This window comes from Ranitomeya variabilis, chromosome 4 (genome assembly GCF_051348905.1).
Source record: "Ranitomeya variabilis isolate aRanVar5 chromosome 4, aRanVar5.hap1, whole genome shotgun sequence".
NCBI classification, from domain to species: domain Eukaryota; kingdom Metazoa; phylum Chordata; class Amphibia; order Anura; family Dendrobatidae; genus Ranitomeya; species Ranitomeya variabilis.
In genome coordinates, this window is record NC_135235.1 from 741,154,364 (window position 1) to 741,169,454 (window position 15,091).

Genomic DNA, 15,091 nt, shown 5'->3' on the forward strand with positions numbered 1-15,091 from the left:
TCAGCGGAAGGGTGAGTCTCTGTAATGTGCACCATCTTGGGTACTGTGCTGGGACTGTTCTATTTGTTATCTGCCTATTTTGTGGTTCAATAAACATTGCTACACTGTTTTACCCTCACCCTGTGTTATCTGAGTAGCGTTAAGCCGTTAAAGGGAAAGCGTGTCTCCACAGATGCTCTTTGGTAAGGTCAGGGGGCCTCAAACTGTCCCTGGAAGTGAGACCCTAAATATTGCTGTCCCTGGGGGTAGAGAAGCTCGAGTCTATAACCTTGCTAAGGTCCCGTTGATGCCAAAATCTGTCCCCTTCCCCAGGAGGCTTAGGACTGATATGTTAGTGTATATGTTACTGTAAAAGTCAGAAGGACGGAAGACTTCACCGGTAAAAGTCCAATTTTACTTTTCATTTTGAGCTTTTACCGACGGCCTCGGTGAATGTCCAGATTGACCGGTAAATCCTAGGTTTTACCGTCCTTCTGACTTTTACAGTAACATACACGCAAGACAAAAAAAGATAACGAAAACCAAATTACATACAAAAACACTCACAATGGTAGAGAGGAATAAAGGGAAGGATAGGAAGGTACAATCCAAATGGGAAAAGAGATAATAGAGAAAGCATACATCCAAAAACAAAGCAAACCACAACAATCTCCAGCAGCATCTACGAACTTCAACTTCAGCACACCAACTCCAGCAAGCCAGGAAGTAAAACTTTCACATGTAGGGATGAGAAGGTCTGGTATTACATAGAGAAAATGAGTTGGTCAGGAGCAGCTGTGAGATGGCGCTGCATACAAAGTCGATATCCTCTTCAGCGCCAAAGGAAATTAAGTCCTATGATTCACAGTACGAAAAGTTTGCCTAATCACATATCTCCTAGGAGTACGTGACACACTTGTGATCGTTTGCTGAAAGCACAGTTCTACTTTAAGTTTTTAATCAACTATTTATGTTCTTTCGCTTCAATGAAATATGACTTTATGGTGACTATGACAGTTATATTGTTATCATGCTCTTTGTTCTTGATTAAGTCAGACTTTTTTTATTAACCATTTGCACCATTAAGATTTCCATAAATATACAGAAACAAAACAAAAGAAGCCCTCGTCCCTCACAACCCATCAAGAAAAAAATAAATAAAATAATAATAAAAAAGAAAGAGTCCAGAAAAGTTCTTGTCACATATGCATTGTTCTGCTTCACTGTGTATGAGCAATCAGGGGGCAGAGCGAATCCATATGCAATTCAAAAAGTTGGGTGTCTTCTGTTTTCATGTAAAAGGAAAAGTCATAATAGTCCCTGCGCTTTGCATAATAGGTACGAGTGAAGGTGCTTTATATGGAAGGATATCTGATTTTTTGATGTATAAAGTACAAGAAACCAAAGTTAATAAAAGTATTCTCAATCGTTAAAAGTGTCTTTTTTTCCTCTCGAAATTGCACGTTTTTAGATAAGTGGCTATTTGGTAGAGCTTTTAAAAGCTTTGGAAGATTTCTCCATTGAACTTTTTGTTAGCATCTTTTTTTTCCTACACTTGTACTATCTCCCTGTGTGAGTACTTTCATGTCTAAGAAGTTGCGATTTGTGCATAAAACATTTCAAACATACTGGACACAAAAATGGTTTCACCCCTGTGTGAATTCTTTGATGTTTGACAAGATCTGAATTCTGGCTAAAACATTTTCCACATTCCGAGCATGAAAAGGGCTTCACCCCTGTGTGAATTCTCTGATGTGTAACAAGACCCCACTTCTGTTTAAAACATTTTCCACATTCTGAACACAAAAATGGCTTCTCTCCTGTGTGAATATTTTGATGTGTAATAAGAGATGACTTAGCGGTAAAAAGTTTCCCACATTCTGAACATGAAAACGGTTTCTCCCCTGTGTGAATTCTCTGATGTCTAAAAAAATCTGATTTCTCATTAAAACTTTTCCCACATTCGTCACAACAAAATGGCTTTTCTCCTTTGTGAGTTTTCCTATGTTTAATAAGACTTGAATTCCGGTTAAAACATTTTTTACATTCTGAACATGAAAATGGTTTCACTCCAGTGTGAATAGTTTGATGTTTAACAAGAGATGATTTAGTGGTAAAACGTTTCCCACATTCTGAACACAAATACGGTTTTGCTCCTGTGTGACTTCTCTTATGAATCACAAGGCCCCATTTCTGCTTGAAACATTTTCCACATTCTGTACATGAGTATGGCTTTGCGCCCGTGTGAATTCTCTGATGTCGAATAAGATCTGATTTATCTCTGCAACACTTCCCACATTCTTGACAAGAATGTGGCTTCTCCCGTATGTGAATGCTCTTATGTTGAGTAAGTTTTGATTTCCAGTTAAAACATTTTCCACATTCAGAGCACGAAAATGTCTTCTTCCCTATGTGACCTCTTCTATGATGGTTATCTTTCTTAATATTCTGTGATGAATCAGAAGATAGGTCCTGTTCAAAAGGATCAAGTGATACATCTTTTCTATGAAGGGAAATATTTGGAATTAAGACATGTTCTTCAATGGTCTCTTGTGTGATACGACGATCATCTACTTTACAATCTAAAGCTATCCAATGTCCCTCAGAGCTCCTGTTCCAGGCATCTGACAAGAATAAAGATTGATTTATTATCTTTGAATATTAACACCTAACATTTACAATGATATTCTATAACCTTTATAAAAGTGTCCATACAGATTACATTGCATGTCGTAAAATTCTCTTTTTAAATAACACAGTGATGCAAAGTAGATTATTGTTATTATAGCACCATTTATTCAATGTAGATCACAATCTAAAGCCATGTTCACACATTCAGTACTTGTTCAGTATTTTACATCGGTACTTATGAGTAGAGATGAGCGAATATTCCAATATTTGGTTCGAATTATGATCGCCGTATTTGCAATATTTGCCGAACGCCACTGGAGTAAATGGAAGTACAGATGAGCGAATATGTTCGGAAACAATCGTCAAACATAAAATTTGGCATGAATATGGTACAAATATGGCAAATTCGGATTCGGAAATCATTTCCAAACATATTCGCACATCTCAACTTGTGAGCCAATACCAGGACTGGAACAATTAGAGAAAAAGCAAATGCAATAATGAATCGGGCCCTAAATTACTTGGACTGGAGGACGAGCGATCCCAGCCTTCTTTACTAGAAGAGCACAATACCGTCAAACGGTAAGAAAAGAATATCTTTAAATGCTTTTTTGTGTGTGTGTCCGCCGGTCTTTTTGACCCCTTGAGGACCGGGCAATTTATCATTTTTGCATCTTCGGGGTTTCCTCCCGTTATTCCAAGAACAATAACTTTCATTTTTCCTTTGACATAGCTTGTTATCTTGTGGGACAAATTTTACTCATGATTGACACCATCCATTTTATCATGTGATGTACCAGAAAACAGGAAAAAAAATTCCAAGTGTGGCAAAATAGCACAATTCTGCAATTGTTTATTTACACCGTTCATTTTACAGTAAAAATGACCTAGCAATATGATTCTCCAGGTCAGGACAATTACAATGATACCAAACAAGTATAGTTTTTGTTTTACTTAAGTAGTCGAAACAAATTCAGAAATTTGTAAAAAAAAAATTTTGCTTATGACACCATTTTATGATGGTTGTAACATTTTCAATTTTTTGGACAGAGACCTATGTTAGGGCTTGTTTTTGTGCACCCTGAGCCCATGTTTTCATTGATATAAATTTGGGGTAGATATGTTGTTCTTATCACTTATTACATTTTTTTTGTGTTGCTGTGACAGCTGAAAACCTGCAATTGTGACATTTTGATAGTTTACTTTTCTTTTTACACTGTTTACATATTGGATTAATTTATTTTAATATTTTGATAGATTGGACTTTTACAAACACAGCGATACCAAATGTGTTTTTTTTTTTACTTATAAAAGAAAAATTTCACTTCCAACTGTATTTGTTAGTCCCCATAGGAGACCTTAATCCGATCTCTTCCACTGTATACAAAACTCATGTTTCTGGCTTTCACAGGAGTACCATTTTGCCAGGCCCAAGCGTCTTCAGCAACCACTGGCTGTCCATCCTGATGAGTGCATAGAACAAAGAGAGCCCCCCCTTTTGTTGAAATGTAAATGCCCCTGTAACAGATTGACAGCCGCATTTGACAGGCTACCAATCGTAGGTGGAGCTCCAATCTACCTGTTAGAGCAGTGTTTCCCAACTCCAGTCCTCAAGGCCCACCAACAAGTCATGTTTTCAGAATTTCCTTAGTATTGCCCAGATGATAATTGCATCACCTGCACAAGCAATAATTCCATCACCTGTACAATACAATGGAAATCCTGAAAACATGACCTGTCGGTGCGCCTTGAGGACTGGAGTTGGGGAACACTGTGATAGAGAGTATTGAGTCACCCAAGGTTTTCTTTATTAGTAAAACATTAGTTAAGACACAGGGCATACTGTACATATATTTCCATGACAAGAATCAGTGACTTCTCTGGATTTAGTGGTTACTACTCACCTGGGCGGGTATCTGTAGGAATCTCCTCTTTACACCACTCATCACCCCTCACATATGTCTCTGTAGTATTAATATGGGTCAGATCTTCGCCCTACAACAAATATTGTAAATGTCACCGACAGATGGAGAAGTCACATCTATGATCAGCTCTAATCCTGCCATCTCCACCGTTCTCATTACACAAGTATAAAACATATAATACTGGTGGATAAAACAAGACTGAGCACAAGACCTTCACAACCATCTACACATCATAGGGGAGATCTCATGACACCTTCTCTCCATCTACCTGATGATCCTGAGGAACATTGGGATCTTCTTGTTTACAGTCCTGTGGAAGAAGAGGACGGGGACATCTCTCTGGTGTTGTCCTCTTACTGGATAGATCTGGAGGAAACACATACAGGGACTGAATTAATTCTTTACATACAGATAATTATAAACTGTGTGTATTTAGTCCTGTCTATTACCTGGAGATGTGAGGGGCTGGGGAACCTCCATCATGACGTCCTTGTACAGATCTTTGTGTTCTTCTAAATACTCCCACTCCTCCATGGAGAAATAGACAGCGACATCCTGACATCTTCTAAGAACCTGACACATACAATGATACAGTCATCCCCCCTGTTCCCTTCATAGCGTTACTGTATAATGTCCCAGCATTCCCAGCAGTGTCACCTCTCCAGTCAGCAGCTCAATTATCTTATAGGCGAGTTCTAGGATCTTCTGGTCATTGATGTCATCATATATCAGGGGGTGAGGTGGGGCCTCTATGATTTGGCTCAGGGGTCTCCCACATCCCTCGGACACCATGTCCTGACTGCGCTCACTAGAGGTCTTCTTCACTACTGTATAATCCTGGTTATGGAGAGACACATTAATACTAATAATTAATAATAGGACTGGCGTATAGCAAATGTGGTGCCAATATTCAAAAAAGGGGCAAAAACTGAACTCGGTAATTATAGGCCAGTAAGCTTAACCTCTACTGTGGGTAAAATCCTGGAGGGCATTCTAAGGGATGCTATGCTGGAGTATCTGAAGAGGAATAACCTCATGACCCAGTATCAGCACGGGTTTACTAGGGACCGTTCATGTCAGACTAATTTGATCAGCTTCTATGAAGAGGTAAGTTCCGGACTGGACCAAGGGAACCCAGTGGACGTAGTATATATGGACTTTTCCAAAGCTTTTGATACGGTGCCACACAAAAGGTTGTTACATAAAATGAGAATAATGGGGATAGGGGAAAATATGTGTAAGTGGGTTGAGAGCTGGCTCAGGGATAGGAAACAAAGGGTTGTTATTAATGGAGCACACTCGGACTGGGTCACGGTTAGCAGTGGGGTACCACAGGGGTCAGTATTGGGCCCTCTTCTTTTTAACATATTTATTAATGACCTTGTAGGGGGCATTCAGAGTAGAATTTCAATATTTGCAGATGACACTAAACTCTGCAGGGTAATCAATACAGGGGAGGACAATTTTATATTACAGGATGATTTATGTAAACTAGAAGCTTGGGCTGATAAATGGCAAATGAGCTTTAATGGGGATAAATGTAAGGTCATGCACTTGGGTAGAAGTAATAAGATGTATAACTATGTGCTTAATTCTAAAACTCTGGGCAAAACCGTCAATGAAAAAGACCTGGGTGTATGGGTGGATGACAAACTCATATTCAGTGGCCAGTGTCAGGCAGCTGCTACAAAGGCAAATAAAATAATGGGATGTATTAAAAGAGGCATAGATGCTCATGAGGAGAACATAATTTTACCTCTATACAAGTCACTAGTTCGACCACACTTAGAATACTGTGCACAGTTCTGGTCTCCGGTGTATAAGAAAGACATAGCTGAACTGGAGCGGGTGCAGAGAAGAGCGACCAAGGTTATTAGAGGACTGGGGGGTCTGCAATACCAAGATAGGTTATTACACTTGGGGCTATTTAGTTTGGAAAAACGAAGACTAAGGGGTGATCTTATTTTAATGTATAAATATATGAGGGGACAGTACAAAGACCTTTCTGATGATCTTTTTAATCATAGACCTGAGACAGGGACAAGGGGGCATCCTCTACGTCTGGAGGAAAGAAGGTTTAAGCATAATAACAGACGCGGATTCTTTACTGTAAGAGCAGTGAGACTATGGAACTCTCTGCCGTATGATGTTGTAATGAGTGATTCATTAATTAAATTTAAGAGGGGACTGGATACCTTTCTGGAAAAGTATAATGTTACAGGGTATATACACTAGATTCCTTGATAAGGCGTTGATCCAGGGAACTAGTCTGATTGCCGTATGTGGAGTCGGGAAGGAATTTTTTTCCCCATGGTGGAGTTACTCTTTGCCACATGGGTTTTTTTTGCCTTCCCCTGGATCAACATGTTAGGGCATGTTAGGTTAGGCTATGGGTTGAACTAGATAGTCTTCCTTCAACCTTAATAACTATGTAACTATGTAATAAATCTCACTACAGACCTTTCCAGAGTCCTCACCTCTCCAGTTCTTTCCATCTGTAATTCCCATAGATAAAAATGATGTAATGTGACATAATCAGAACCTCTCACCTCTCCAGTAAGCCGGAAGAGGATCTCTAGGGTGATGTGTAATATCCTCTCCACCATCTTGTCTCTGTCCGTATCCATCTTCAGTGGGTCAGAAAAATGATGTTGATCAATTATCTGATATTGAAGGAACCTAATTGGAAAAAAGATAATCCAGTGTAAAAACATAGAAAAAAACATAAAACATACAATAATTTCGTAGAGCACTTCATACATTGAGAGGTGAGAAAGCGAGTTATAAATAAATTCAGATAATTGTAGAGACATTTAACTATGTAAATTACTATGTGCAGCACAAGAGTCTTCACACAGTTAATAACATATCGTAACGTTACCTTTGTATACATCTCATCACTCTGCGGTAAGTTCTAGGAACAAAATACTTTTTTCCGTCTTGATAGCTATAAGCTACGGGTGCATGATTCAGGCCAAACTTTCCTTATTCTTTAGAATGCGGATTTTACGTTTAACCCCTGACAAAGCTAGAGAGTGAAAACACTTGTACATTATTCTAAAACTTGTATCAACTGTGATTCTGATAGTCTATTGAGCAAGTTATAATCCCCAAATTCTGTTAATATGTGCGTTTTTGGCCACTGTAAGAGTCATGTCGGTCTGGTAGTCGGGGGCAGGTATATCTCGCCCAGGTATTTGTCCTATGTGAATTAAGCCGCTCAGTATCTTCAGGATACCGAGGGGTTAATAAGTGCAGGAATAAAGGCTGACCAGCTGGAGGTTTCAGGTGTCAGCCTGGGGCACACAGAATGCCTGTCTGTGTGAGACAACCGTGAGTGAGAGCTGGGCTCGTGATCTATGTAATGTTAGCTGGGAGGGAGAAGCCCCCCCAGTTGTTAGATAGGAACGTATTTGTATAGTTAGCGCCGGACAGGCAAGGATTTATTTTTATGTTTTGTTTTCTGTATTTGCTTTCACTTTAATAAACCTGACCTGAGGTCAGTCTACTTGGAAACCTGCTGTCGCCTCAGAGTTTAATGCACAAACCATGTGACCTTTGACCCCAGCAAAGGCGATCCCGGAGTGTTTTGTTACACCACTAATGACCTTTGTTCTGCAGTTTGCATTTTACAGTGCTGTAAAACAAATCCTGCACAGTTGTATCCAGGGTGGATAAAAATCAATGTTTTTAAAAAAAAAAATCGGATTTTTTTGATTTAAATTGGATTTTTTTCAATAAACTGCTTTTTGAGGAAAATATTTTACCATCCAAAGGTTCTTCCATCATGAGATAAAGCTGAGTTGTTTAACTCAGTAGAATAAAGGCTGTATGTGTAACATTCACAATGCCATGCTCTTCCAGAGGTTTCTGTAGGATTAGTGGGCAGTTTCTCTCCTATATTATCACAGACGCTCGCTTTACTTACGCAGTTCTCAAAACTGAATTTGACTCCGCAGAGGTCCTAGCCTCTTCTTCACGGCAAAAATGTTACAACATGAACAGAGTTGAGAAAAAGACCTTAATCCTATTGTTCTACAAACCTATGAATACAGAATCAACCCCTTCAGTGCCAAGTCCAAGAAGTTAGACAATATGTTTCTGATTGTTTGGAGTGGAATAGATCTGCACAACACAAGAAGAATGTGAATCTAAGTGTGAGGAGGAGGAAGGGTAAGCAGACAAGAAAAAGAAAGTGAAACTTTGAGCACAATACTGCAGCATAGCCACAGACAGACAAGTCTGGATCTGTTTGTGTGTACGATGTGAGGCTTATTACATTCTTTCCTTATAATGGCAGCAGGCCGTAAAAGAGACCCAGTTTGGGAATGTTTTAATGAAGCTCCTTCGCCTATCGGTAAGGCAGGCATACGTGCAAAATGCAAACGATGCAACAAAGAGATGCAAGACCTGGTGGCGCGAATGAGGCAACATCATGAGAAGTGCGGTGATGAAGATGACCAAAGAAACACTTCTGAACAGGCAGGATCTTCAGGTTCGTAAACATTTTTATTGAATCCTATTTCTAAAGACTGAACTGTCATGTGTGAGAAAAATTATATTTCTTATTATTACTGCATGTTACTGTCATTTGGTACAGTTATGAAGAAAAACAAATATTCCTTTTGGGGCAGGGGCAGTGATGTGTTGTGTACAATAAGCAGAAATTGTATAAACAATAAAATAACAGCATTGACTTTTTTTGTTTAGGGGAATTTATGGATTCTGGAAACTATCCACCTCCAAGATCACCATCATCCTGTTCTACAGTTTCAGAGTTATCCATCCAGGATAGTGCTTCATTAGCAGCAGCATCATCATCAGACACCCACAGCCACATATCACCATCACCCAAAAGGAAGAAAAAACCTTTACCTCCTGGAACCACCATAGATAGGTTTGTGATAAGAACTAGCAGATTAGAAAAAGAGTTGATTGATGAAAAAATTGCCCAGTTTATTTATGCAACAAACTCTTCTTTCCGTCTGACTGAGAACCCACATTTCATTAATATGGTTCAGTCACTGAGACCAGGATACAGTCCACCCAGCAGAGCTGATGTTGCAGGGAAACTGCTGGATCAAGTGTATGACAGAGAAATGGAGCAATGTGCAACAGCTCTGGAGGGTAAAATTGTTAACCTAAGTATTGATGGGTGGAGTAATGTCCACAATGATCCTATTGTATGTGCTTGTATAACAACAGAAGAAGGTAAAGTCTTCCTTGCACAAACAACTGATACGTCAGGAAATGCACACACAGCAGAATACTTACAAGAAATGGCAGTAAAAGCTATAACGACATGTGAACAAAAATTCAAATGTCTAGTGCGCAGTTTGGTCACTGACAATGCTGCAAACGTATCCAAGAAGAGAAGAGATTTAGAAGAGCAGGGAGGGAATACAAAGCTGCTAATAACATATGGTTGCAGTGCTCATTTGCTGCACCTCTTAGCCAAAGACTTAAGTGTTCCAGAAATAAAGGCTAATGTTGTTGAAATTGCTAAATACTTCCGTAATAATCATTTTGCTGCAGCAGCTCCGAAAAGGATGGGTGGAACCAAGCTAACGCTCCCACAAGATGTTAGATGGAACTCTGTGGTGGACTGTTTTGAGCAGTATATCAAAAACTGGCCTATTCTGATGACACTTTGTGAAGAAAATCGAGATAAAATAGATGGCACTGTCACAGCCAAAATCCTCAACATTGGGCTTAAGAGAAATGTTGAACATATGCTGAGCTTCCTGAAACCCATCTCTCAAGCTTTAAACAAAATACAGAAAAATAGCTGTTTTATTGCGGATACTGTTGAAATTTGGAAGGAACTGAGTGAACACTTAAAAACAGAACTACACATGGACAGAATTAAATTACAAGCTGTAAACAAACGAATGGGACAAGCACTGACTCCAGCTCATTTTTTGGCAAATATTGTCAATATCCAATATCAGGGTCAAAACCTAAGTGCTGAGGAAGAGGAGTTAGCTATGACATGGGTATCCAGCAATCATCCATCTTTAATGCCAAGTATAATAAACTTCAGAGCTAAGGGGGAACCATTCAAGAAATATATGTTTGCTGAAGATATTTTTAGGAAGGTCACACCAGTAAACTGGTGGAAGTCACTTAAGCACTTGGATTTAGAGACTGTTCAAGTAATGATTTCACTTTTAACAGCAGTAGCTTCTTCTGCAGGCGTTGAAAGAATATTCTCTTCCTTTGGACTCATTCATTCTAAATTGAGAAATCGGTTGGGACCCAATAAAGCAGGAAAGCTTGTTTTTCTTTTCCAGATTATGAATAGGAACAAAGAAGATGATGATGAAGATGACGACAAGTGAGCTACAGAGGACAGCAGGGACAGTAGTATTTAAGTTTTTCATGTGTCGGCTGGGCTGACAGTCTAAGTTTCTTAAAATATATATATATATTTTGTTTAGCCAAATTAGTTAACAAACATGGATGTTTGTTTAAGCAAATAACTTCTGCTGTAATGTTGTTATTGTTTCAGTTGAATAAATCTATTTAAATTGTTATTAAGGTCAGGATTATTTTTCTCCTTCCTAAGTACAACAGAACAGTGGTGTCCAAATATGAATGATTAACCCATTAAACTGGGGAGAAAAAAGTAATATAAAAAGTGATTCTAAAAATCTTCATCTACTTGCATGTTAAAGTAGCAAGAACTAGTTTAGGTAGAAACTTTGATTTAAATCACTGATTTAAATCAAGCCTTACTGACTAGTGATTTAAATCGTGATTTAAATCGTGATTTAAATCAGTTAGATTTAAATCAAATCCACCCTGGTTGTATCCTGCACAGTTGTATCCTGCAAGCCTGGTGTGAATGATCAAGTGTCTTATTTCTGGTGGGACAAAAAAAAAAAATAGAATTACCGAGCGAATTTGCGTTAGGAGGATTAAAAGATGTTTGGTATTAAAGCGGTTATCCAGTCTAAATCGATAAGTCTGAAGTCACTCTGTGTGACTTATGGATCCCCCAGTGTATGCACTGTGCGCCGCGGTGATTTGCCGATTTCCAAGTTGAGATCTGGTGTCACTGTCCCTGCTTTTGCACGGTTAAGTAATAGGCAGCCGCAGCTCTCACTTCCTGTTAATTACTTAACCATATGAAGGCAGGGACATAGACGCCAGAGCTGAGTGGGCTTCAGGCTCACGCATAACAACAACCGAACAAGAGCCCCGGGAATGCAAGTGCCGACACTGCGGGAACGGTGCCGGCACTGGAGGTGAGTAAAACCTTTTCTATTTTATTAGCATGACAAGGAGTTGTCCAAGTAGTGGTCAACTTCTTTAAAGGAAACTGGCAAACGCTCCCAGTCATCCACTTTCGTACATATTAAATTCTTGCCAAATTAATGTGTGGTGGTGCAAGTGCTGATGTACCAACTTGTAGCATTGGCTGCCTTTCAAGAAATTATGCTGATGTGGAAAATTATTGTTTTTTTCTGCGCTGCTGGTGACGTTCTACAGAAAGGACCCAGGACACACACCACGAAAGATTTTGTGGTTTTAATATCTACACGTTTCTAAGTTATACAACTTCTTCCTCAGGAAGAAGCATCCTGGTTGTAGCCTGAGTAAGAAGGTGGATAACTTCGAAACACGTAGATATTAAAACAGCAACATTTTTCATCCTGTGTCCTTTCCGTGGAATGTCACCATCAGCACATAAAAACCACTCATTTTCCACAACAGCATTTCTCCTGGTCTTGAGACCCATGGGCTTGCAGCAGATGGTATTGATGCCTCTAGATAGTTATGTATCCACAACCTCATCAGATAACCAAGTACTCTTCACTAATACATTGTCACCACCGGATAAAACCCTATTGTGCATTTCTTTTGCTCCCTAGCTCCTTGGTACATTTTAAAAAACGATGACATGCGCTCAGCCTAGCTGGAAGATACCCAGTCACCATTATTTCCCTCAGAAAGGGGTGCCCACTGTGTTAACGTTTAAATGCTCAAAAATGTTTCAATGCAGTCCTAGAAGACTTCAGAGTGTTACACACATCATTTTTGGACAGTTAGAGGTTTACAGTATTGAGCAGGGCTGTGGAGTCGGTAAGTCAAACCTCCCACTCCGACTGCTCAATTTCCCTGATTTCGACTCCCTCATACATGGCCAATGATCAAGCCATTTCCTCTTCACTCTAGCAGTTCTGAGATGAGTGCAGGGCTGCAGGAATTCCTTCCCAGTGTCATTTTCCTCTGATCTGAAGAGGAGGAGTTTCACTACTGAGCAGGTGCATGAAGTGCAGCACAGATTCTTCTCAACTAAAAGCCGAGATCCTTATACCAAAAACAGAACAGACATGTATAGAACATTATATAACTTCCCCAAATTATTATGTAAACATTTACAGCACATCCTGCACTGAACTACTGAACCCAATTTATTATGTACTTTAGGAGTCGGAATCGGTCTATTTTATACCCACCCACCAAAATTGACACCACAACCCTGGTATTGAGATTTAACAAAAATTTTAATTTTGGGGGCAAAATCATCACAGCTGGCAAATTCAACTTTCAAAAGAGTTGCTCATCAATATAAATGGCAAAATGTAATAAACAGAGAAACTAATATATATTCCGATGTACATAAAATAATACTATGAACTAATATTATGAACTGTCAAACCAAATGGGAAAAAAACAACAAAAAGTCATTTTCAACCCAAAATCGCATCAACAAAAACTACGGCTCAACGCAAAAGATTTAAATCAGGGAAGTTGCAGAGTCCACTGCATTGAAACCATGGAAGTGCGGGGGCTCTGGGATTTCACATAATGATCTCGGAGCCACCGCACCACTGAACACTCCCCTTCTGCCAGCCTGAGATGGGACTCAAAGCATCACCCCACAGTTTCGCACCTCTAAACAAATCCTGTGACACCCCTCCACCACTGCCACACCCCTCCACCACTGCCACACCCCTCCACGCAGGTAACCTAAATTTGGACTATAAGATGGACCCTCATTTGACGCATTACACATTTTTCCCCTAATTTCCTCCTGAAAATTTGGGGTGTGTCTTATGGTCTGAAAAATGCGTTATACCACAAGATGGGGACGTGGTAGAAAGAGAACTTAGCTAGAAACAAAATAATTTTTTGTACCACTAAAATATATTTAAAAAAGTTATGTTTGTTATCGTGGTAATGATCCAAACACAGCGGATTCTGCAGCACTCGGCCATTTACTACAGTCTGACGGACAACAAACAGAGCTAAGGCCGAGCAAAAGACATAAGGACAGAACTGAAGAGGACGTGCCTCGGGGATACAGATCTATGAACAGGAAATTGCCTGAGGTTCCCCATGAATCCAGCAGGTTATTTCCTATCCTATCGATAAGAACTCATCTATTTACAGGGGGAAGTAGAGAGTAAAGGGAGAAAATAACACGGGATCAGACATGGAAAAAATAGATGAAAAAAACAAGGAAAAACGTATGCGAATATCGACTGATCCTGACAGAGAATAATGGAGCCTCCAGCACCGACCTCCACCCGCAGAACCGCACTCCACATAGAGAATAATGGAGCCTCCAGCACCGACCTCCACCCGCAGAGCCGCACTCCACATAGAGAATAATGGAGCCTCCAGCACCGACCTCCACCCGCAGAGCCGCACTCCACATAGAGAATAATGGAGCCTCCAGCACCAACCTCCACCCGCAGAGCCGCACTCCACATAGAGAATAATGGAGCCTCCAGCACCTACCTCCACCCGCAGAGCCGCACTCCACATAGAGAATAATGGAGCCTCCAGCACCTACCTCCACCCGCAGAGCCGCACTCCACATAGAGAATAATGGAGCCTCCAGCACCGACCTCCACCCGCAGAGCCGCACTCCACATAGAGAATAATGGAGCCTCCAGCACCAACCTCCACCCGCAGAGCCGCACTCCACATAGAGAATAATGGGGCCTCCAGCACCGACCTCCACCCGCAGAGCCGCACTCCACATAGAGAATAATGGAGCCTCCAGCACCGACCTCCACCCGAGGGAGCCGCACTCCACATAGAGAATAATGGAGCCTCCAGCACCGACCTCCACCCGCAGAGCCACACTCCACATAGAGAATAATGGGGCCTCCAGCACCGACCTCCACCCACAGAGCCACACTCCACATAGAGAATAATGGAGCCTCCAGCACCGACCTCCACCCGCAGAGCCGCACTCCACATAGAGAATAATGGAGCCTCCAGCACCAACCTCCACCCGCAGAGCCGCACTCCACATAGAGAATAATGGGGCCTCCAGCACCGACCTCCACCCGCAGAGCCGCACTCCACATAGAGGATAATGGAGCCTCCAGCACCGACCTCCACCCGCAGAGCCGCACTCCACATAGAGAATAATGGAGCCTCCAGCACCGACCTCCACCCGCAGAGCCGCACTACACATAGAGAATAATGGAGACTCCAGCACCGACCTCCACCTGCAGAGCCGCACTCCACATAGAGAATAATGGAGCCTCCAGCACCGACCTCCACCCGCAGAGCTGCACTCCACATAGAGA

At 40.9% G+C, this 15,091-nt stretch overlaps 1 protein-coding gene across 1 annotated transcript; it reads right to left on the reverse strand.

The window, feature by feature from the left end:
* Positions 1-803: 803 nt before the first annotated feature.
* Positions 804-14,805, reverse strand: LOC143768017 (uncharacterized). Its single transcript, XM_077256658.1, has 7 exons — positions 14,620-14,805; positions 7,085-7,214; positions 5,193-5,372; positions 4,985-5,108; positions 4,804-4,901; positions 4,515-4,605; positions 804-2,603 (listed from the first exon to the last, which is right to left on the reverse strand). The coding sequence occupies exons 1-7, from the start codon at positions 14,754-14,756 to the stop codon at positions 1,540-1,542; spliced, it is 1,824 nt and encodes a 607-aa protein (XP_077112773.1). The 5' UTR covers positions 14,757-14,805; the 3' UTR covers positions 804-1,539.
* Positions 14,806-15,091: the final 286 nt, after the last annotated feature.

Coding starts and splice junctions, on each gene's coding strand:
- LOC143768017 (XM_077256658.1), bottom strand. CDS start 14,756: ATGTGGAGTGCGGCTCTGCGGGTGGAGGTCGGTGCTGGAGGCTCCATT. Junction 5,109..5,192: donor TTGAGCTGCTGACTGGAGAG/GTGACACTGCTG, acceptor TGTATGTGTCAG/GTTCTTAGAAGATGTCAGGA. Junction 4,902..4,984: donor CCAGCCCCTCACATCTCCAG/GTAATAGACAGG, acceptor TGTTTCCTCCAG/ATCTATCCAGTAAGAGGACA.